Source organism: Lagenorhynchus albirostris, chromosome 5 (genome assembly GCF_949774975.1).
Source record: "Lagenorhynchus albirostris chromosome 5, mLagAlb1.1, whole genome shotgun sequence".
In the NCBI taxonomy this organism is placed as follows: Eukaryota; Metazoa; Chordata; class Mammalia; order Artiodactyla; family Delphinidae; genus Lagenorhynchus; species Lagenorhynchus albirostris.
Window position 1 is genome coordinate 47,419,420 of NC_083099.1, and position 23,850 is coordinate 47,443,269.

A 23,850-nucleotide genomic window follows, 5' to 3' on the forward strand; every position below is an offset into this window, starting at 1 on the left:
CATTCCATGAACTGAAATCTTGTGTGGACCAGAAATCTTTCTTAAGTCTGAAAAAAAAAATTTTTTTTTAGGTGATTAAAATTCTGCAGTGCTTCTTTTTCTCTACATAAAAAAATAGTTTCTAATAGGATCTCAGAATCTTGTTTTCCCCAGAATCTGCTGGTTTTATCAAGTACTTAACCAAAAATAATATTTCTTCTGTCAAATATGTAGCATGATTTTTTGGTAATGCTCCATGACAGCTGGATGAAGATATACTATCTCAGTGCATCCTTCCCCCCATCTCTATAATTAAATTTAAAATTGGCATGCTGCTTCCTCACACTTCATTCCGTTGCACTTGCCTCAATTTCCCTTGGTCACAAAGTGTATTGGTTATGAATATGTATTAGAGTTTGCTGTCAAACCCTGTGAACATCTTCTGGAGAAGAAGATTAGATATGTTATTTCAAACAGATGCATCAGTTTATATCATCCCTTGCAATTTTCATTTACCAATGAACATTCATGAGAGATTGAACAACAGAAGAGACTAGTCTGCCAGCCAAGGTTCATACTGCTATCTTTTCTTGCTTCAATGGATTTTAGTTGGTTTTAATTTTCATTTACATTATGATATCAATGATTCAAGAGCTCACCAATCTAAATGGAGTTAAATTTTTGTGACTAACAAAGACACAGGCCTTGAAACCCCCATACTGAATTTAAGGTTTAGAACTAAACTCTCGCAAACCAAAAATTCAACAGTTAGATTTCCTATCCAACTGGTAAATTAGAATTGAATGGCAGCTGCAGGATAAAAAGTCAATAAATCTTTCTCTTTTAAATAAAGATCATATTCCCTGAGAAGCGTAAGTGTCATAATATTTTTCTCTAAGTCTATGGAAGTCTTTAATTTTCTGCTATGGACCTAAACCATGTTTATCACTATCATCTGTTTTGCCTAAGCTTAAAAAGTTGTTGGGATGAGCCTGACCAGTGGAATGGTATAGCCAAGAGACATTTGAGCTTCATTGATCTTCATTTGAAAATATCCTTACAGTAGGATAAACATATACTGTTTTTAAAAACAATTGCTCTCTCTTCACTGGAAACCACAGACGGAGTCAAAGAATTGCACACATCCATGAACTTCAGGCATGTTAGAGCTGGAAGAAAGTTTAGAGAGTCTACACCAAACCCTTCATTTAAAAGGAAGAAACTGAGGCCCAGAGAATTAAAAAGACTTCTCTGAGGTCACATAGCTCACTGTTGGCAGAAATAGGCTTAGAACCTAGGATTTCCAATTCCTAACCACTTTCATCATGTCACAAATATGTTGACTTCAACAAAATCTGATTCTCTCTAGGATAGCACATTCATCAAAAAAACAGAAAAGTATGAGGTTGGAATGTGTATACCCAAATGGTCTCATGCAATTTTGCTAAAATCTATTTACTTAGAACCCTAAAGCTTTCTGTTGGTCTACTTAAAATTTACATATGAACTCTGAATCAATAGAGTAAGCAGGAAGTGACTAAACAGTCAGAAAGATTCCAACCCAGGTTCCAAAGGAAAATTTTTTAAACCAAATTATCAGCTCCTTCCTGCTCTTCGTATCCTCCTCAAACTAGAAATCCAACACTTCAACCAATCTCTGGCCATTATACTCATTCCTTTTCTCTGTCACACTTCCATCCCAGGTGTCTAGCGAAACACTAGCCCTGGAAAAGCATCTTCTCCATGCCTACATCCAGGCTGCTGAACAAATATCACAGAAATGAGCAGAATGGTGTCACAGTAATAAAATGCATGATCTCCAACCTCAAAAGGTCCCTCCTATGCTACTAGGAACGCTTCCATGTTTCCTGGCTGAACTCTTACCCTTATTTTCACTTTCTTCAAACACCTACTTGATCATTTCCCTGTCTATTCCTAACAGAGAAGTCTGACTACTAATTCACAGCAATGAAGAAGGAAAATAGAGAGGAAGAGGAAGAGGGGTAGGGGACATCAAGCAGATGGGAACTTCCTCAGTTTTCTGCACGCACATAGAGACTGACCTGCATCGGTAGCCATTTCCTTCCTTCCTTCCCGTGGTAACAGAAATCCTCCTGTTTCCTTCCCCCACCACCTCAGTGAACTCTCTTCTCTTGCTCTCTATTGACTCCTTTTCATAAGCATTTCAACATAATCAAATTACTTGAACTGTTAAAAATCTTCTCTGACATTCCCATCTGCTTTCAGCTACTGGCCCACCTTCTCCTTTCAAACAACCATCTCAAAGGAATCACGTTCACACACTGTCTCAATTTCCTCTCCTCCAATTTACTCAACCTTTGCAATCCAGCTTCTTCCTCTTTACCTCCACTGAAATGGTTCTTACCAAGAAGATTAAAAACCATTAACTAAATCTTTTAGTGGATTCTTTCCAGTTCTTATACGGTGAAAAATGTACCAAGTTAATATTTGATGCCAAAATATCTTTGTTTGAGAAAATTTCTTGAGACTTCTATTTAGTTAGAAAGTGAAACCTGAGGCCCATGAAAGACATCGATCAAGAAAGCAAAAGGTTCAAGCTGCTCTAAAGGAGAGAAGAAGAATTTGGTATTTGTTTTTGTTGTTTGTTTAAGCAGACGGGAAGAGAATAGTGTCAGAAAGGGCAGGTGGACAGGATGGGAGACAACAAGAGAGCAGACAGTGACATGGCAATAAAAGACCATTGAGAAAATCCCGTAGGCAACACAGCCATTGATAAAATATAGATATGAATACTTGTTAGTTTTTCATGAACCTCCCTCCATGTGGCTTCAAGCCACTAAGATATAGCCCCCCACACACACACACACATATACCTACCCTTAATCTCCTCCTCAGCTCTTCTGCTGAAGAATTTGGCCTCCCATGCACCTACGGTCACCTAATCTATGACATAGGAGGCAAGAATATACAATGGAGAAAAGACAGTCTCTTCAATAAGTGGTGCTGGGAAAACTGGACAGCTACTTGTAAAAGAATGAAATTAGAACACTCCCTAACACCATACACAAAAATAAACTCAAAATGGATTTGAGACCTAACTGTAAGGCCAGACACTATAAAACTCTTAGAGGAAAACATAGGCAGAACACTCTTTGACATAAATCACAGCAAGACCTTTTTTGATCCACCTCCTAGAATAATGAAAACAAAAACAAAAATAAACAAATGGGACCTAATGAAACTTCAAAGCTTTTGCACTGCAAAGGAAACCGTAAATAAGATGAAAAGACAGCCCTCAGAATGGGAGAAAATATTTGCAAATGAAGCAACTGACAAGGGACTAATCTCCAAAATATACAAACAGCTCATGCAGCTCAACATCAAAAAAACAAACAACCCCATCAAAAAATGGGCAGAAGACCTAAATAGACATTTCTCCAAATAAGACAATACAGATGGCCAAGAGGCACATGAAAAGATACTCAACATCACTAATTATTAGAGAAATGCAAATCAAAACTACAATGAGGTATCACCTCACACCAGTCAGAATGGTCATCATCAAAAAATCTACAAACAATAAATGCTGGAAAGGGTATGGAGAAAAGGGAACCCTCCTACACTGTTGGTGGGAATGTAAATTGATACAGCCACTATGGATAACAGTATGGAAGTTCCTTAACAAACTAAAAATAGAACTACCATACGACCCAGCAATCCCACTACTGGGCATATACCCGGAGAAAACCATAATTCAAAAAGATACACGCCCCCCAATGTTCAGCGCATCACTATTTACAATAGCCAGGACATGCAAGCAACCTAAATGTCCATCAACAGAGGAATGGATAAAGAAGATGTGGCACATATATACAACGGAATATTACTCAGCCATAAGAAGGAATGAAATAGTGCCATTTGTAGAGACGTGGATAGAACTAGAGACTGTCATACAGAGTGAAGTAAGTCAGAAAGAGAAAAACAAGTATTGTATAATATCACTTATATGTGGAGTCTAGAAAAATGGTGCAGATGACTTATTGGCAGCAAAGCAGAAATAGAGACATAGATGTAGAGAACAAACATGGATACCAAGGGGGGAAGGCGGGGGTGGGATGAACTGGGAGATTGGGATTGATATATATACACTATTGATACTGTGTATAAAATAGATAACTAATGAGAACCTATTGTATAGCATAGGGAACTCTATTCAGTGCTCTGTGGTGACCTAAATGGGAAGGAAATCCAAAAAGGAGGGGATATACGTTTACATATAGCTGATTCACTTTGCTGTACAGAAGAAACTAACACAACACTGTAAAGCAACTCTACTCCAATAAAAAAAATTTTTTTTAACTCATCAAACTGAAAAAAAAAAAGAATTTGGCCTTTATGACAGGCTGCTTTGGGGGTTTTTCCTTCCCCAGAATTTTATAGTAGTCTAATCATACCACATCAATGGTGGGAGAAGCTCCAGTATTTTTTCTGGCAGCATTTACCAGTGTCTGTTCACTGACCAAAGTCCACAGTTGTTTAAGGTTGACTGTTAATGCAGAAGCTCTGCCAGAAAGCAAGGAAGTGATAAAAGATTGATGGAAACATGTAAAAAGGATGCAGGAGCTGGCTTGAAGGGGCTCACACTGTCCAAACTTCGGCAATTTCAGTATCAGAAAGAATAATGATGGTAATAGATAGTAATGCATTGAATAGAATAAATGAATCCACAAGTCTGTAGTAACACCCAAGATACAGACAGACAGACAGACAGACAGACAATAGAAGGAAGAGAGAAAAGGGAGTGAAAAAGAGGAAACCTCTTTATTACAGAGGAATGCTACATTGAGAATAAACAAGGATCAAAAGAATTTAAAAGTCACCATTTTCCAAGCCTATGTAGTCATTGTTTCAAGCCAAGATCATCAATTAATGCTTAAACTAATGGGTGAAAGATATTGAAGAATACTATAACACAATATCATAGTACCACGCCACAGGTACCTTTAAAAGGTAGAACTCTAGTGGACCCACTTTATCAAGCAATCCAACTTATAGCATCACCAGTAATGAGACAAACTGACATGCTGTGCCTCTGGTGTCATTCAAGAGGTGGACATAACATTTCTTACGTAGTATCCTTTCCAAAAATGGTGAACCTAAATCTAACAGTGAAGAATCAATAAGAAAATCCAGATTGTGAGATGTTCTAGACATCTGACATGACCCTTCAAAAATATCTATGTCATGATAGATGAGAAAAAGTAAGAGAATGCTTCTAGATTAAAGGAAACTAAAGGAAATGTGTGATCCTGGAAAGGATCTATAATTAAAAAAAAAAAAACATGAAAGACATTACCAGGGCAAACTGGGATATTTTAATACACACATTTTTATTAGGTAATATATGGAGTTAAATTTCCTGGGTAAGATAATTTCATTGTTGCTATTTAGAAGAAGACCCTTGTTCCTAGGAGATATATTTTGAGTTAATTGGGGCAAACTATCGTCATGCCTGAAATAACTTTTAAATGACTGAGGTACAACTGTGTGCTATGTTCTGAATATTCGTGTCCCTCCAAAATTCACAAGTTGAAACCTTAATGCCCCGTGTGATGATATTAGGAGGTGGGACCATTGGGAAGTGATAGGTTATGAAGATGGAGCCCTTATAGATGGAATTAGTGCTCTTATAAAAGAGACCTCAGAGAGCTCCCTAGCCCCTTCCACCATGTGAAGACACAACAAGAAGTCTACAGCCTGGGAGTGGGCCCTCACCCACCCAAGCTGGTACCCTGATCTCAGACTCCCAGCCTCCAGAACTGTGAGAAATAAGTTTCTATTGTTTATAAGCTACCCAGGAAGCAAAATATTAACAATTGCTGAATCTGGGTGGAGGGTATATATTCACTGCACTTGTCTTTCCATTTTCAAATTTCTGTAGGTTTGATATTTTTCAAAATAAAAAGTTCAAGGAGAGAAAAAACAATACTCATTTCTCTTCCTGTGTTCCCCAACTCAATGTATGTTACCGCCTTAATCACTCAATTGATCAACGAGTTCTGCGCACCATCACTCCCGCATCTCTCCACTAACCTCTGCTGTGCAGGCAGGCCATTGTACCAGCCCTTTAGTGGCCTCTCCGCCTCCTTTCGGTCCTGCTCCCACCTCCACCCCCACGAAACATTTCAAAAACTACAGCCTTAGTGATCATTTCCAAAATGTCAATCCCATCATGTCATTCTCATGATTAAAACATGTCAGGGGCTCCGTACAGTCCCCCAATATCTGCCTCTTTATTTATTTGTGTGTGTGTGTGTGTATCACTTCTTCTTTATCCATTCACCTATTGATGTAGGTTGCTTCCACATATTGACTATTATAAATAATGCTGAAATGAACCTAAGGGTGCATACATTTTTTTTCAATTTTATTTTATTTATTTTTTATACAACAGGTTCTTACTAGCTATCTATTTTATACATATTAGTGTATATATGTCAATCCCAATCTCCCAATTCATCCCACCACCACCACCACCCACTTCCCCCCTTGGTGTCCATACATTTGTTCTCTACATCTGTGTCTCCATTTCTGCCTTGCAAACCTGTTCATCTGTACCATTTTTCTAGATTCCACATACATGCGTTAATATACGATATTTGTTTTTCTCTTTCTGACTTACTTCACTCTGTATGACAGTCTCTAGGTCCACCCACGTCTCTACAAATGACCCAATTTCGTTCCTTTTTATGGCTAATACTCCATTGTATATATGTACCACATCTTCTTTATCTGTCCGTCTCTTTGTCCATCTCTTTAACACAGCTCTCTAAGGCCCTCTAGATGGTTCTGGCTTGATGCTCCAGCCTTATCTTTCCTTCCTTTCCCCTTTGCAGATGAGTTTTCTGACTTCTTCAAAAAGCATCATACTGCTTCTGCTCAAGCAAACTTTGTACTTCCCATCCTCTTTCTAGAAAACTACTCTCCCAAGCCCCATTTACCTGCCTGAGTGATGCCCTTCTGTCAGATGGCAGCCTGGATATTACTTCCTCCAGGAAGCCTCCCCAGAGTCCCCTCCCCAATGTGAGCTATGTGCTCCCCCAACATTGCTCTCTCCTCAGAGCACTGAGTGATTACACAATAATTCCAAGTTTATTTGTCAATATAGCTCTCCGTGAGGGAAGGTCTGGGTCTAGGCAGTTTTCAACTTCCAAAGGGTAAACATTCAATAAATATCTGTTGTAAGAATCAGTAAATGAATGAATGTATTGTTAATATTCTCATCTATATTGTAGAAGTGGTGCTCATCTGTTTTACCAATAATAGCCAGGTTGGGGAGGGGGTCAGAGTAGTGAACAATGGTCAAGTTATAGAATCATACTGTGTAAAATAATGTTGGAAGATGAGAAATAAATTTGAGTAAAGTTTAGCGTTGTTCACTAAGAGAAAAGAGACAAAAATGGAAATCAGACCACTTTGGGTGATGTTCTGGTTTTGCCAACAACTCAAATGGACAAATCCCTTCGTTTGGATTTTTGTTTCCTCACCTGAGAAATAAAGGCAACAATGCCTCTCTATAGCCTCTCTCTTAATGCTAAAGTCAATGAAAGGAAGGGGATGGAGAAAACTACTTCATAGAGAGACAAAGTATGTATAAAAGGTGCTGCTTTTAAATTCAGCATCATTAGACCATACATTTAGAAAATAGTAGCACCGAGTCTTTAGGCTATTAAGATATACTGACACTTTAATAACATTTACCTTTGCATTGAATTATGGTATAGATAAGGAGTCCACAAAGCCATTTGCCATACCTTACCCTGCTACAAGCACAGTTCTATTTTTCCATAATTGAGACCTTGACACACAAGGTCTCAATTAGGGAAAATACACACATTTTTCATTTTAGAATATGATTATGCACAGTTCTGCAATTTTCTTTTTTTCACTGAACAGTAAATCTTGGCAATCTTATGTCTTCCTTATTCTTTTTAATAGCTGAGTAGTAGAAGTATACCATAATTAATTTATCCATTAATTTATTGATGAATATTTGGGGTGTTTTAAATGCTCCATTTTATTGACAATATTACAATGAATACTTTTATACAAATTTTATTTCTGTACCTGTCATAATTTATTTAGGATAGCTTGTAGAATTGGAATTGCTGGTTCAAAAAGTATGCATTTGATACATTTTACATTTGATATATTCCAGAAAATTGCCTACCAAAAAAGCCTTCACAATTTACAACCTTAGTAATAGTGTTCATTTCCCTGATTCTTTGCCAACAGTAAACATTATTGATCTTTTTAATCTTTGCCAAGTTGATGAATGAAAAAGGATGTCTTCTTTTTTGATTAAAGTTTCAAATCCAATTCCTAGTGAGTTGGATTATATTTTCACATGATTAGCAGCTATTTATGTGGCACTCTTCCTTGAATGCACAAAATAAAATATGTAATATATATTATATGTAAAATACACTGTATGTAAAATAAAGCTACATATGATATGTGTACATGCATATATGGGTAGAAAGGAATGAAAAATACACTAGAAGTATGCAACATTAAGAGTAGTTACCCAGGGTACTGTAGTTGCTAAGGGTAAGCCATGGTAAGAGGAGACTTTCATGTGTAACTTTGATTTTGTACAATGAAAATAATGTATTCCTTCTTTTTCTTTTAATAATAAAAGAACTCTGGGCTTCCCTGCTGGTGCAGTGGTTGAGAATCCGCCTGCCAATGCAGGGGACACGGGTTCATGCCCTGGTCCGGGAAGATCCCACATGCCGCGGAGCGGCTGGGCCCATGAGCCATGGCCGCTGAGCCTGCACGTCCGGAGCCTGTGCTCCGCAACGGGAGAGGCCACAACAGTGAGAGGCCCGCGTACCGCAAATAATAATAATAATAATAAAAGAACACTTAAATAAATAGGAATCATAAAAATTGTATATGACTGACTGCACCCCTTTTTTCTGTTTGTTTCTCCCCCCTCAACTTCCAGGAAATAAACCTGCTTCTTTATTTATGGTATGGACTCCAGTTGTGTCTCTACCCCCTTGAAGGATTCCCCTAAGATCCTGTCTTAGACACTCTGCTCTTTCCTCAAGATAATCTCATTTGCACCCAGGGTCGCCACGCTCTGGGGTCTCACACCGATTTCTCTCTGCCAGCCTGATCCTTCTACATGGCTCTACTTGTACTTAATCAGAGCATCTGCAATTAGAGAAAGAAAAGAACACACAGGAGCTATGAAGAGAGAAAACAGGAACAGGATAAGGTGCTAACCCAGCCTGGGTAGTGAGAGAAGACTTTCTGGGATGGTGGTATTTAAACATGAAGTATGAGTGAGGAGTTGCCTGGAGATTGGGGGGAGGGAAGCGGGAATATTCCAACATGAGGCACCAGCATTTGATAGGTCCTAAAACAGGAATACTGTTAAAGCATTCAAGTAACTAAAATTCCACCAGCATGAACAATTTGGGTAATGTGCCAGTGTCAGATAATTTTGTGACTGACTTGTTGGAACCATAAATCCAGACTGAATACCGGTGGCGACGGGAGGGGGCCTTGAAGGAGGAGGTAAGGATTCCCTTGGAAGAATATTTTCTGGTATCTCTGGGGCCAATAATCAGTTTGGCCTCCAGGCTCTAAGGAATGAGCAGTCTGGTATATTTCCAGGGGGATTAAGGCGCTGAAAGTAGCCCCTTGGCCATATAAATGTGGCCAGAAGTGAGGAAGGGGAACAAGTTAGAAGGATACCAAGAGAAAGGTCTGACACAGCCTTATCCAATAGGACTTTCTGTGATGAAGCAAATCTTCTGTTATCTGCACTGTCCGATGTGATGCCTACAAGCTACACGAGCCTCCTGAATACTCTGGGTGTGGCTGGGGCTTGTGAGTAACTGAATTTTTTATTTTATTAAATTCTAACTTTATTTCATTTTAACCTAAATAGCCACATGTGGCCCATGCCACCATATTGGACAGATCTGGAGGAAGACCAGTGTGACAACCTGGCCTCAGGGGTGTTGAGAGAATTAGGGAGGGACAACATGGGAGGCGATGGAGTAGAGGAAAACCGTGTCCCTGAAAGCCCTCAGCAGAGAAGGCTGGCGCCCAGAGAATCAATATCTCACAAGATGCTTATCCATAACATGGTGGTAAGACGTGACGAGGGAAGAAAAGACCCAAGGGATTCGTGCCTGAGCAAGCGTGAGGCAGAGCTTCAGGCAAAGGTCAGAAGTCAACAAGAGACAATTCAGAGGATTCCTATTTCTAGCAACAAAGTTGGTGGGGTCTCGTCTCATCATTGGGTGTGCTATACTCGTCAACACAGGACAAACGTGAAATCAAAATGGCACAAATTATAGTTCTCCAGTTGTCTTTCCTCATGTTGCTTTTTTTTTTTTTTTTTTTTGATACGCGGGCCTCTCACTGCCGTGGCCTCTCCCATTGCGGAGCACAGGCTCCGGACGCGCAGGCTCAGCGGCCATGGCTCACGGGCCCAGCCGCTGCGCGGCATGTGGGAGCTTCCCGGACCGGGGCACGAACCCGTGTCCCCTGCATCGGCAGGCGGACTCTCAACCTCTGCGCCACCAGGGAAGCCCCATGTTCCTTTTTTAATTTTCAGGAAATTACAGAGGTAGGCTGTGCCCTAGGTCTAAAGGTCTGGCTAAGTTGATATACTACAAATGAATAGCAATAGGCATCTTTGCTTGCTTTCTTTCTCCTTTATGACCAGTTTCTTGGTTGCCTTCTCTGCTTCAGTCCTGGCCAAAGCTTAAGGTTAAAATATCTGTCCCCCAAAAGCACTCTTCACCACCCTCTCTGACCAAGATTAATTTTTATAAGCACCTGTTATGAAAGCACACAGAGAAATTAGAGAAGGCATGAAGCCGTTAGAACTTGTCACAAAATTTAGCACAAAGGCAGCAGTGTTCAGGAAGACCGATTTTTCATATGTGTTGACAAAGAACTTCACTTGCTTGTGCTTTGGTGATGGCATCGTTTGTTAACCTCACCCATGAATTCTAGCAACTCGGACAAAACCACCAAAGAATTCCCCTGTCGTTTCCAGTTGTACCAGCTGCAGGGCTGTTGGATTTGTCTTCACGCTATTACCTTGGTGCTGAGGAGGGGTGCCTGCAGGGTTCACCGATTTTCTACTGCCATCCAAAGTAGGTTTTTTGGATTCCACTAAGGGAGTTGGGGCGAGAAATGCTCTGCCCTGCTGCCTTTGTTCAGCAGGTGATGGATTGACTGAGATCGCTGAATGTACTCTGCACTATGGAATGAAGTTATAGATTAAGCTTTACCTGTTTACTTTCTCTCAAGCCTCCATTGAATGCCTTTAGAAAGGAAAACATAATAATAAAAAAGCAATGAGTTATTCCTATCTTTCCCTTTTATTCTTCCACCCTTCTCTGCATTGATTTTATTGTAGGAAGTGTTATTTGCTGATTGTGCATTCATTCCAAGTTACCAAGGCACAGTGCCTGTGTGCTACTCACTTGACATGCCCGTTCTGTTAATGAAGTCCTTATCCTATTGGATTCCTATTCCTTAGAGCAAATCTCAAAGGGAGATTGCCTGGTGGCCAGTGGTAGCCATGCCATACAATGGGCTGGGAAGTTGGCAATCTACCACAGAACCCTGGCTCTGCCCCATGGGACAACTCAATTAAATATCTTTGAGCTTTATTCTCCTTATGTGTAAATGGGAAATAAAAATATCTGCCCTGCCTACATTTCAGGCTGGTGGGAGGATCAAATAACACGATACCTACAGAAGTGTTTTATAAAATCTTACTGAACTTCAAAGATATTAAATTTTTATTCATCATTTTTACCTCCACTGATTTCTAGAAAGAGTTTTAGTTCAGTTACAATAGAAGGTACATAGGCAGTTGGACCATTAAAGCAAAGATAAAAGAGCAAGGATCATATAATGAAAACAGAAGATAATTGTTCCAGAAAAATCTATGTTAAGAATAGTTGTATCAGTTGAACTCTGAATTTAGCTTTGAACTTCCTGGCAGCTAAGGCGAAACACAAAACACCATTAGGCACACGACTTTCCTTAATTTATGAGATAAGTATGCTGGTTTATTAGGAGAGATGGAAATTTTCCTACCATTCACTCTAAGGATTGTGGGTGAGACTGTTTTCTGGGCACACACCTGCCTACACTTTCCAGATGGCCTTGCAATTGGGACGGGAACCTGGCCCACAAAACCTTTCCCCATGTGCTCCTTCATGCTCTTTCCCCATGACTAGCTTGACATATGGCCACTGTGGAAGGAGGAAGATGGAAGGAGCCTGGGGACCAGAATCCCTACTTGGAGCTGCCTGCCTATTAGAAATATCTGCTCTCTATATGAGCAAGAAATAAGTCTTTATCATGAATGTGCTATTATATATTTTACACAGTTTGCACACCCTATAAAAATAAAGATTTTCTAATTTTGGAACTTTATTGGATTCCATAATATACAGTTTTTAACTATCAGTCTTATCTTAAAAATGTATTTTTTAAATGATCTTCATGGGCTGTCTCATATTTTGACAGAGGCAAACAAAATCTAACAGTTCTGAGGAAAGGGAATGAAACAAAGATGGGTGATTTTATTTATGTGTTTGGAATGGTGATGTCTGGGGTAGAAAAGAAAGAAGCAAGAGGTAAGAATAGTTCTGGAACATGAGCCATAGCCAGGAAGGCCTGTCCATTTGGGTAACTTAATAGTGAAGATACAGTGAGCAATGAGAAGGCGGGTCCCTAATGAACTGGGAGAATCCTGACAGTTCGGAAAGAAGAATAAATAATGGAAAGGTGGGAATCTGATTGTCTGTATATTTTTTTTCAATCTCATAGCCTTTTAATAGATTAGCCCCACCTCACTTTAAAAATACAGACCAACACTGTCACCACCAAGCGGGTTCCTCATTTCTCCTTCTCATCCCTGGGAGAGGTAAGGATGGAAGGGGTGGGGCAGGAGGTCTTGGTTTTTTTTGGGGGGGGTTAATATGATTTATTTAATTGTAAATGTATGTAATTAAATTTTTTGTAACAGTTACTGACTGTATTCCCTTAGAGTCTAGCCTGCCCAGCAGGGCATCAGAACTCTCAGGTTGTCCTGTTGGTACAAGGAAGTGTTGTTCATAGGCCCTACTGTAGACAGGAATCTTGGGAATTTTATAAAGACAATCAAGCATGAAGATGTCATACATTCTGTGGATTTAATCATTTATTATACCTTAAGCACAATTTTCAGACCTGCAAAAGTGCCTTCTGAATTTCTCTGGTCTTTTTAGATTGTCAGCACAAGTGTGTTGTGTTTAGATTCCATTCAGCTCCCCAAGACAAGTTTGTTCAGAGAACCTTCCCCTAACATCTCTGGGGACTTCCCGTTAGGATTTTTATTCTTCCTTTCTCACACTGAAATGTCCTGGCCCTTCCTACTTTAAGCAGAAATAGTTCACCTTTTACGTGCGGTTTAGGAGATTTCATTTCAAGCTATTTAACCTAAAGATTTAGTAGGACTTCGGCAAACAGCAGCATGGAGTAGACAGGGTAGGGCCAGGCTGTGGCTCTGGGCCAGAAAGAATGTACCAGGAGGTGATACAGACACAGTTGCTGACAGAGGCAGGTCAGGACCCAGTCCAGTGAGTCCAGCAGTATAGGCAAACTAGATACAGGCCAAATAGGCAACAAGGCTTCCAAGATCAAAGAGCAGACTGTCCTGACATGAAGTGGTCAACAATGGAGAAATAAAGAAAAGAAATATTCAGGAACCTACATAGCCACAGTCTTGGAAGAAAGTCAGTATACATCAAGTCTCAATGCGGCTTTTCCAAAATTCCATTTCCCTTGGACCATAATTTCTATTGCTGAGAATTCCTATAAAATTAGCAAATCACAGCCATCCTTCCTCACACAGTAACTGACTTCTGAAGTATCTAAGAAAATGTAAAATATGTTTGACATTAAAACAATATGAATATCCAGAGACCACATCATTTCTCTAAGCGTTACAAGTGCTACAGGAAAGTTTAAGTAACAAGCATTTTACAGTTCTATGAATAATACAAGTTTCATTCCCTGCGAGCTGATATATGACTTTTTGGGCACCATCACTTGAAAGAAAAAGAAATCCACAAGTTACTTTTCTAGTACTTCTATCCAGATAACTTCTTTGTTCTAAAGAAGAGGATCAAGACATCACTTAAAATCTTTCACATGCTAATAGAATATGAAGACATGGAAAGATGATGCTTTTGTACTCTTCTATGTGAATTTGTGTCTTTGCAACACATTGCTTCCATTTCCTACCCCAATTAAAAGGAATGTAAAAGCATAGTTGTGAGTGTTATTCAAAGCTTAATTTTTTTTTTAGGAAATGCATGAGTTAAAATTAAGAGAATGTTAAAGACCATATTGTTCAACCGCTACTCACTGAACATATAATACCTATGTTAATTGAGCACTTTTTCTGTGTCAAGCACTCTTTCGAGTGCTTTCCGGATAATACCCCATTTAATCCTCACAACAACCCTATTATTCGCACGTTAGAAACAAAGGAAACTGAGGCTCAGAGAGATTAAGCAATTTGCACAAAGTCTCATTGTCGGTGGCAAAACTGGGACTCAAATCCAAGAAGTCTGACCCCTGACTCTTATACACTAAGTGATTCTGACTCATATACCATCATGCAATAAACATAAGCATGACTCACTTCATTCCTAAATGTTACTACTAAGATTTATATGGTAGGTAATATCTCATTTGGAAACATATGTGAAACATTGACTACAGGAAGACTCAGCTTCCCATTTTTCAATAAAGCATTGCTACTGCTATTTAAGGACATGGACTTTACCTACTGTCTGAAAACTCTTCAGCCCCAAATAAGCAATCTGGGTACAAAAAACAAAATAGGAGATGAAAGGATCCAGTGCCAGAATCGTGGCATTCCAAGAGCATGTCTTTAGTGACTGGACTACAAATCACTGACTTTGGGGTTCTGTGTTGCAGGACAGCCCCTGAGGGCAATTTTTCTTTTCACAACAATCTACACCTGTGGCCTGTGGGCCCAACGCTCATGGCAGATGGAAGAGAGTCCACAGAAATCATCTAGTATATGATGCTTCTCTAGGTGTCCATGCTGTGTGTGGAAACCGTGTTGTCTCAAGGGCCTAACTTTTATTCCCGGTTGTACATTTGCCATTGGATCGTTCCATTCTGTCTGTTGAATCTGGTAAAAATCGATGGACTTCATTTTTTCTTGAAGTATGCCTGCAAAGCTCAATTTTTTTTTTTAAATTACATTTTTAAAAAAGATTGTAATTAGATTGTCTAGGTTCATGCAAGCCCTGAATAGCAATTTCTTTCTCCCTTTTGGTCCATCAGTGGTACCTGCTGTTCCAACTGGTTAATTTCAAAATAAGTGATCCAGCCTTTGAAACATTTAAAGTTAAAAATATATATATCTTGAGATCCAATTTTCCTATTTCACTTGGGTTCACTCCAGACTAATTGGTAATTTGAAAAGAACACCCACCCCTAACCTTTTACAGCAGTTTCACTTTCTAACACATTGACTTTATACAGTTGACCCTCCTAATAGACCCTAGCGTTCAACTTTGTGTTCTGAACACCAGAAAAAAACTGCCACATTTCTGTTCATTCCAGAGTCAAAGCTGTCCTAGTCTGCTGTTACGTTTTTCTGAATGTCCTCAAGCTGTCAAAATGTTTGCTATGTCTATCAAACTATGCCAGATTCATTTGGGGCACTGGACATGAGCATCACTAAAATCTTTCAGACAAATGGGTTTGGATGAACTGCAAATACATGAAGATTAGAATGAGAAAAGTATAGGGCAGAGCATGTCTTTGCTACTAAATATGATAGATTCTATTAAAAAGAAATGATTGATACTATTGGGACATTCTCAACACAGGTAAAATTTAACTTGTTATACAAAACAGGATATAGTAGAGTATTTCAGTGGTTAGCAACTCTTTTTTTTTTGGATAGGTAAAGATTAAAATTTGTGCCAACTACAGACCAATATAACGGTGAGATTTCATCATGCTTTATTAATTGCAAGGTGGTATTCCCAAACATTGTATGTCTGTTTCAAATTAATATGACACTCTCAAGCACCCCAGAGGACATTCTGAAGCCCTGAGATCATATTTTAGCAACTGTAATGCAGCAGGAAGGATGGAGGCTCATGTCTACCTAAATTCCACAGCATGGAAGAGCACTTCTTCCTATCAGCATGAGAAGCTAAGAATCATTTTGATATATGCTGTTCATTAGGCATAGCTGCAGAATTCAAAATTAAGATAGAGAGAAGGAACTTACTCATTTACAGTTAAAATTCCTATGGTAATTAAAATTTTTTAAATTTTGTTTTCATTGGTATTGCTCCAATATTTGCAAAAAGAGTGGCAGACTGGTCCCTCCCATGGGATCTGGGACAATAAAGTGCCACAATCTGCTTTGAAAAGGAGCTGCGTCGCTGGGGTGAGGCAGGGGAGAATGTTTGCATACCGGGAAGTGGCTATTTGCATTTCCAGAGGGATACTTCCATGTTACCTGCAAGGACAGTTATTATTGGGAGTCACCCTAGAGATCTGGCTTCCCCCTGTCACCGTCGTAATTTTCTGTTTTCCAAAAATATGTTGATCTCTAAGAAAAAAATTTGTCCAAGAATTCATTTTCCTTCCTGGAGGGTAATGATATTCAACAGCAGCAATTTCATACTAAATAATATTATTTGTCCCGAAGAACTGAGGGATAAAGTTACTCTGGTGTTAAATCCAGGTCTGACCAATTCTTTTCAGTTCCCTGTTTTAACCATTAAGCATATTAAAAAAAAAAAAAAAACTTTTAAGAGAAAATCTGTTTCATCCTGGTCTCCTTCATGAGCAACTCAAAGTCTCCAGGAAATAAGATTAACGCTTACCTCAAAGCCTCTTTGTATTTGGACAAAGTCGCCCAGGCTGAGTTGGTTTTCAAGCAGGGCTATGCAGGCATCTTCCTCTGCAGTTTCACCTTGTGAAATTCCCTCTGGGTTCTCTGGCCCGGGCTGGGATCCTTTGTTCAACTCAAGGGTAGCATTCTGGCAACTCATAATGGCTTTACCTCTTTTTAACAGCCGTCATTTTAAGAGCCGTCAACTCTCTAAGTATTTTTCTTTTTCTTTTCCTTCAACAGGTGCCCTTGAAAAGAAACAACTTAGCAATCGAATTCCAGAATCAAAGTACATTTCAAGGTACTCAATTAGGAGGCAAAAAGTTCAAGCCCAGAGGTAGGGAATGAAAGCTCCCAACCCCCACACTTCCTTAATTCCGCAGTTTATTTTCAAAACCCACTGTTGAATTGTTTTAAAACATCCCCTCCTTATACTCTGTTTAACCTGGCTTGACTTTAAAAAGTGTAAAAGCTTCCCCTGTGTTTATAGCTAACTGACACAGAATGCAACATCTAATACTCATTTTAAATGCATTAGAAAAGCAATTTCTCAAAATCTCTTTGGCTAACCTTGCTTCTATACACATGTTGTGGTTTTAAAGTCCATTTTCTTGTGTGGAGGCGTGAGGTAACACAGCTGCAAGGTTTCCGCCCCAGTGAAGCGCTTGCCTCTGAAGGCCACCTTCCCAGCAATGTGGCCTTGTTTGTTTCAGCCCTCCCTGCTGCCTTTGTGTGCTTCCTGGCAACCAACATAAAGCCCTTCACCTCCCCAACTAATGAATGACCTGAAGGTTGGAATATACAATGTAAACATTGCGGCTTTTTTAAAGGACAATTCAGCGCACTCATTTTTTATTAAATTTCAGCCCTGCATTATTTAATGACAACTTTTATAAATACATTTTCTATGAAGCATGTTATGTATTATGAAACAAGATGATTAGCCAAAGAAAAGAGCAATGAATTTAGGAATGTTACATTTTCCATATAAAAAAATGTTTCATTCTTATTTAATAAGAATCCATTCCTATATTCTCTTTGTCTTAGTTTCTATGTATATAAAATGGGGATGGTTTAGCATAGGCTTCCAATTCATTGAAAGACGTGGTGGGGGGGAACACAGCATAACATAATATGATAAACCTTATAATAAAACTACTTACAGTACCATCACTGGTTTAGCTAATATTAATGAAAAGGAAGGAAAAAGGAGAAAGTTAATATTTTGTTTTAGTATTTACCATATGCCAGGCACTACACTAAGCACTTTGTAATTCCTTATCTTGCTAAAGCTTCACAATAACCCTGCAAGGCAGACAAGACCACTCTTCCCACTTTACAGATGAAGAAGCAACGTAAAGGCCAAAGGCCATGCAGTCAGTAAGGCGTGGAAAACGACAGAGTGGCTCTGCCTTCGGAGCCTGTCCTTTAGATGGAGGCCATCTCTGCACTTTATTTTCATCTCTGTAAAACTGAAAAGTTGTCACTAGATATTCTCTAAGTTCTTTTTCCTACAATTTCATTCAATGAGCTCGTGTTCACAGGCACGTGGTGGTACAAAGCACACTCCCTACAACACAGAGATGCAAGTATCCCAAGGCTTTCCTGGACCAGTTTTGGGAAAAAAAATGAAATATCATTCATGCAGCCATTAATTCATCAATTTCTCTGTCCATCATTCATTCCAAAATCCATTTACGAAGGACCTGGTGCCTACTCGTGAGGGGTTTACAGTCTTATAGGAGCTGTTACCTGTCTAGTTCATCTTTCATGCCAATCCCAACCTCTTGCTGTCTATAGTGCTGTGTTGAGAAGAATCATGAAGTTATATGTAGGCTCAGAGGAAAAGAGTGGCATTATAAATTACGGATGTGTATCATGGGGACAGAAGGGCTGAGGGAAGCAATATTTACCACACATTTGCCTTTCCTGGTTTAGCCCTTCATGTAAATTAGAAAAACAACTTTAAGCCCTAATATGATAAATTTCCCTAAATCATCTCACATAAGGATAAAATTTGTCTTCTTACCATCCTAATTAGTAAATTAATAATAGTTTAGTTCAGCCACATCAGTCCTATAAATGTCTGTAAAATGTTTTATGGTGATATGTTGAGGAGTTGGGCTTAAATAACAGACACTAACGAGGGAAGGAAGAGGAAACAGAAAAAGTATTCTGTGACGCTGCACAGGGAGAGGTAGGCATCCCACTGGATGACGATGCAAAATTCTCTAATTATTCTAAGACAGTCAAACTGCCTGGACTACTTAGTTTTCATAAAGATGCAGCTCTAAATGTTTTCATTAGTCAAAACAGGAGAGTATAATGAACAGCTAACAAATTACTGTAGAAGTTAATTAACTGACACAGTTTTCTTTCGGTAAAATCGTGGCATTAGAAATCATTCTTGATCATAAAATCTTCGATGGCTTTCACCTTCTTTGTAACTGTGTGGTTAATTTTCAGGTTAAATTTCCACTGCTCTGAAAAGTCCACAACTAGCCTCTTGCCGATACTGAAATTTTCCTTCTTGCCTGCCATGAATCAATTATCAGTTTGTGAAAATCTGCCACGTGCCCAGTGCCATCCTAGGCTCTGTGGGGAACGGTGCACTGATGAAGACAGTCTGTGCTCTCAAAAAGTGGAAGGTTCAGGACTTCCCTCGTGGCACAGTGGTTAAGAATCAGCCTGCCAATGCAGGGGACACGGGTTCAAGCCCTGGTCCAGGAAGATCCCACATGCCGTGGAGCAACTAAACCCGTGCGCCACAACTACTGAACCCACGTGCCACAACTACTGAAGCCCACACGCCTAGAGCCCGTGCTCCACAACAAGAGAAGCCACCGCAATGAGAAGCCTGTGTGCCACAACAAAGAGTAGCCCCCTCTCGCCGCAACTAGAGAAAGCCAGCACATAGCAATGAAGACCCAACACAGCCAAAAATAAATGACTAAATAAATAAATAAAAAATTTAAAAAAAAAGTGTAAGGTTCAGTCTGGAGAGAAAGCTGACTGACTGACGGACACTTGCTCTCTTCTCCGGTAGGGACCAGTCAACAGCTTCTAGCATAGCGGAGCACTCAGCACCCAAAAGGACAATGCAAGCAGATACATCCACTAGCTTTTGCTTTTCTTGGAACCTTGCGACTGAATCATTCTCCCCCACTGAACAGACACTCCCATACGTGTCCTTGTCACAACTCCCAGTCCACCCCCAAATCCCTGCGCTCTTCCTCCCCCGAAATTCATCCGCACCAACACAAATGCAGGCCCTGTCTTTCCTCTTAATTTCCCTTCCCTTTTGTTCGTCCTCCTGTCACCCCGGACCTGTTCTTACTAACATTCTTAATCTTTGCCTAGAATTCTCCCACCACCTCCTTCCTATAATAGAAAGCCGCTTCCCCTTATAAACCCCATTTCCCACCAAATCATTTCAAGCTGAAGCTCCTCCTTGGCCCAGGCTCCATCCCTCAGGGTCAGTGGAAAGGTGTCTTCTCACGGTCTCTTCACTTCTTGAACCCACACCTTCCCAACATGGTCCCAGTGGCCAAACACCCCTACAGCCCTCCCCTTTCAGCCCCCAGCTCACTTTAAACATCACCTGCTCCCAGAGCCTGAAAGCACCAGCCCAGCCTTTGGCACCTTTATTTTTTAATAGATCTTTATTGGAGTATAATTGCTTCGCAATACCGTGTTAGTTTCTGTTGCACAACAAAGCGAATCACCCATATGTATACATATGTCCGCATACCGTACCTCCCTCTTGAGCCTCCCTCCCACCCTCCCTGTCCCACCTTTCTAGATGGTCACAAAGCACGGAGCTGATCTCCCTCTCCTATGCAGCTGCTTCCCACCAGCCAATTATTTTACATTCGGTAGTGTACCTTTTAAGCCCTCAAAAAATACTAGTTTCTTTCCTTCCTTGTTCCAGATCCTCCTGGTTCAAATTAATTCCTCCTTCCACTCTGCAACCACAGCATCGTGTTTACACTTTCACTACAGCAGTTTTTCTTTCTGCCTTGTAATATAATTAGTTGCCTTTGTAGCTATCTCTCTCCCACAACATTAACTCCCTGAGAACAAGGATGGTACCTCACTAACGCCCATAGCCCTACATTGCCCAATGCAGAACTTTGTATAAACTACACAGTGGTATGGTCATGTGTACTCATTTGTAAAATAGGATGGGCTGAAAGCGAAATTCTCCTACAGTTTTGAGTTTTCAGTGCCAGGTCCTGGGAATGGGTGGCACTGAGTCCGAAACGGAGGCAGAATTCCACACAAAAAAATTAATGAGGGAAACAAAGTTTGAGGTTGTATCTTCAAGGCTCTTAGAATAAACTGTTCAAGCACTTCTGAAACAAAGCATTTGTTTTTTTTTTTAATTTTTATTTATTTTTTGGCTGTGTTGGATCTTCATTGCTGCATGCAGGCTTTCTCTAATTGCGGCGAGCGGGGGCTACTCTTTGTTGCAGTGCACGGGCTTCTCATTGCAGTGAGTTCTCTTGTGGAGCACAGGCTCTAGGGATGCAGGCTTCAGTAGTGGCCCATGGGCTCAGTAGTTGTGGCTCGTGGGCTCTAAAGCACAGGCTCAGTAGTTGTGGCGTACGGACTTAGTTGCTCCGCGGCATGTGGGATCCTCCCGGACCGGGGCTCGAACCCATGTCCCCTTCATCAGCAGGCAGATTCTCAACCACTGCGCCACCAGGGAAGCCCAAGCATTTATTTTTATACACGCAATTTCTACATAAGATGCTTCCGTGTTGAGGCCCTACTCTGTCCCAGGTGCTGCTTTAGACACCAGAAAAGCAAAACTGAATTAGACACAGCTCTGTACTCACTGTTGCTCAGAGACATATAACAGTAAACGCTGGTTTTAAGTTAATTTTACCTTTGGACAAAGCAGGTCCCCTGTTAACCCTTAGGCAACAAAATATTTCCTTTTTTTGATCTGCTGAACAATGTCTAAAGTAAGAAAACTATATTTTTGTAACAGCATTTCTCAGGCTGTTCAAGTATTTAAACACTGAGAATTCATGAAATAATGATATCCTGAAATAACTAAATGTATCATTTTGCAATAAATTGCAAATTGATATATGTCAAGTTCTAGTCTAAGCAAGCAGTTGTAGACAAATTTTAAAATATATGGAAGTGGGGCTTCCCTGGTGGCACAGTGGTTGAGAGCCCGCCTGCCGATGCAGAGGACACAGGTTCATGCCCCGGTCCGGGAAGATCCCACATGCCGCGGAGTGGCTGGGCCCCTGAGCCATGGCTGCTGAGCCTGCGCGTCCGGAGCCTGTGCTCCACAACGGGAGAGGCCACAGCAGTGAGAGGCCCACGTACCGCAATAAATAAATAAATAAATAAATAAATAAAATATATGGAAGTGGAAGGTAAAATTAGGAAAATCCTAATTTTTGACTTAAGCATTCCTACTCATTTGAAAAAAGCAACTGCGATTTTTATATTATCAGTAGATACTTAGGATCCACTGAACTGAATATTAAGAATAAGTGCTTAAAAATATTCTCAAATTCAATCTTTTTTATGCAAATTCTGATAGGCCTTCCCAACAGTTAATCACTTTTTGAGCCCTCTTTGCTTTAACATAAAAATCCTTGTCTTTGAAATCCAGTGTCCACGTTCAAAGTCCCACATGGGCTTGTTGTTTGTCAGTGGGATTTCCACGAGAGAGCCACTTTCTGGGCAATTACTCTGAACTACCAAATTCCTTTATGTTTCCGATCTAAGAGGACACTGCATTTTATTCCATCTGGAGATTGAGAACAGTTTGTCAAAGTCACCTTGATATTGAGCACTTGCCTCCATGTATAGAACCACTAAAAAGTAGTCACAAAATCATTGCATGAAAGGAGTCACCGAAAATCCAGTAAACATTTATTGATTTCTTCCTTGAAGAAAGAAGGAAAGCAGGTAGGTGGGAAATTAACAATTATTGAGTCCCTAGTATATGCTAAACACTGTGTTAGGCACTTTCACAAATGTAATTTTATTAAGCCTCATGATATCGCTGCAAGACACTTGATATCTTCCCAATTTTGTTTTACTGATGGGGGTACCAAACAAGATTAAGTATCTTGCCCAACTTCACACAACTTGCAAATTATATAATATAATAATATCATAGTATGGTCTCTGCTAAGACTTGACACATTTTTTCATTTAATTCTCTTTGAAACTCTATGATGTGGGCACCATTATGGTCACCATTTTACAGATGAAGAAACTGAGGCTTAGATGGATTAAATAATTTGTCTAAGATCACCCAGCAAAGCTGTAATTCAAAACTCAAATCCTTCTATGTACTCCACGGTGTAGAACCCTGTAAAGAGTAATCTGCTAGACACCATAGTAAATTCTAATCCAGTTTGGGAGCTGAGATGTGTGAAAAGTGGGGAAACGAGAAAGCATATATTTGGTAATAAAGTCAAAGGAACTTAAGAATTTGGACTCAGTACACCGGGCTTAAGTCTTAATTCTCTCACTTTCAATACTTTATTTCTTGGGCAAGCTGAATCATTTCTCAAAATGAAGACAGTAATGTTGTTTATTTCAGAATAGTTTTAAGGTTAAAATGAGATAATATGATGAAAGCTGTATGTAAATTGTAAAACTTTATGCACATGAATTAGCATTAATGTTAGTACACAGTCAGAGAAAGGGAAATTCCCTGCAAACTCAGAAAGATTGGGTAGGAGTTCACAGAGAGATTGGAATATTGTAATTGTAAAACAGAATGAAGCAAAATCATCCATGTCATGACATTTTCTATTGAAGCTGAGATTCTATAACCATCTTCATTGCTCCTAGGAAGTTCTTACATCTAAATCCATCCCAGAGAGATCAAAGCCATATCAATATATTCAAGGTTAGTTATT

General features: G+C 39.8%; 1 protein-coding gene across 1 annotated transcript in view; it reads right to left on the reverse strand.

Moving 5' to 3' along the window:
- The window catches only part of WDR49 (WD repeat domain 49), a 140,375-nt gene extending 123,232 nt beyond the window's left edge, over positions 1–17,143 (reverse strand). Inside the window, 1 exon segment of the mRNA XM_060149012.1 lies at positions 16,941–17,143. Coding sequence (XP_060004995.1) covers positions 16,941–17,108 — 168 coding nt within the window. The 5' untranslated portion in view covers positions 17,109–17,143.
- Between the last annotated feature and the right edge of the window lie 6,707 nt (positions 17,144–23,850).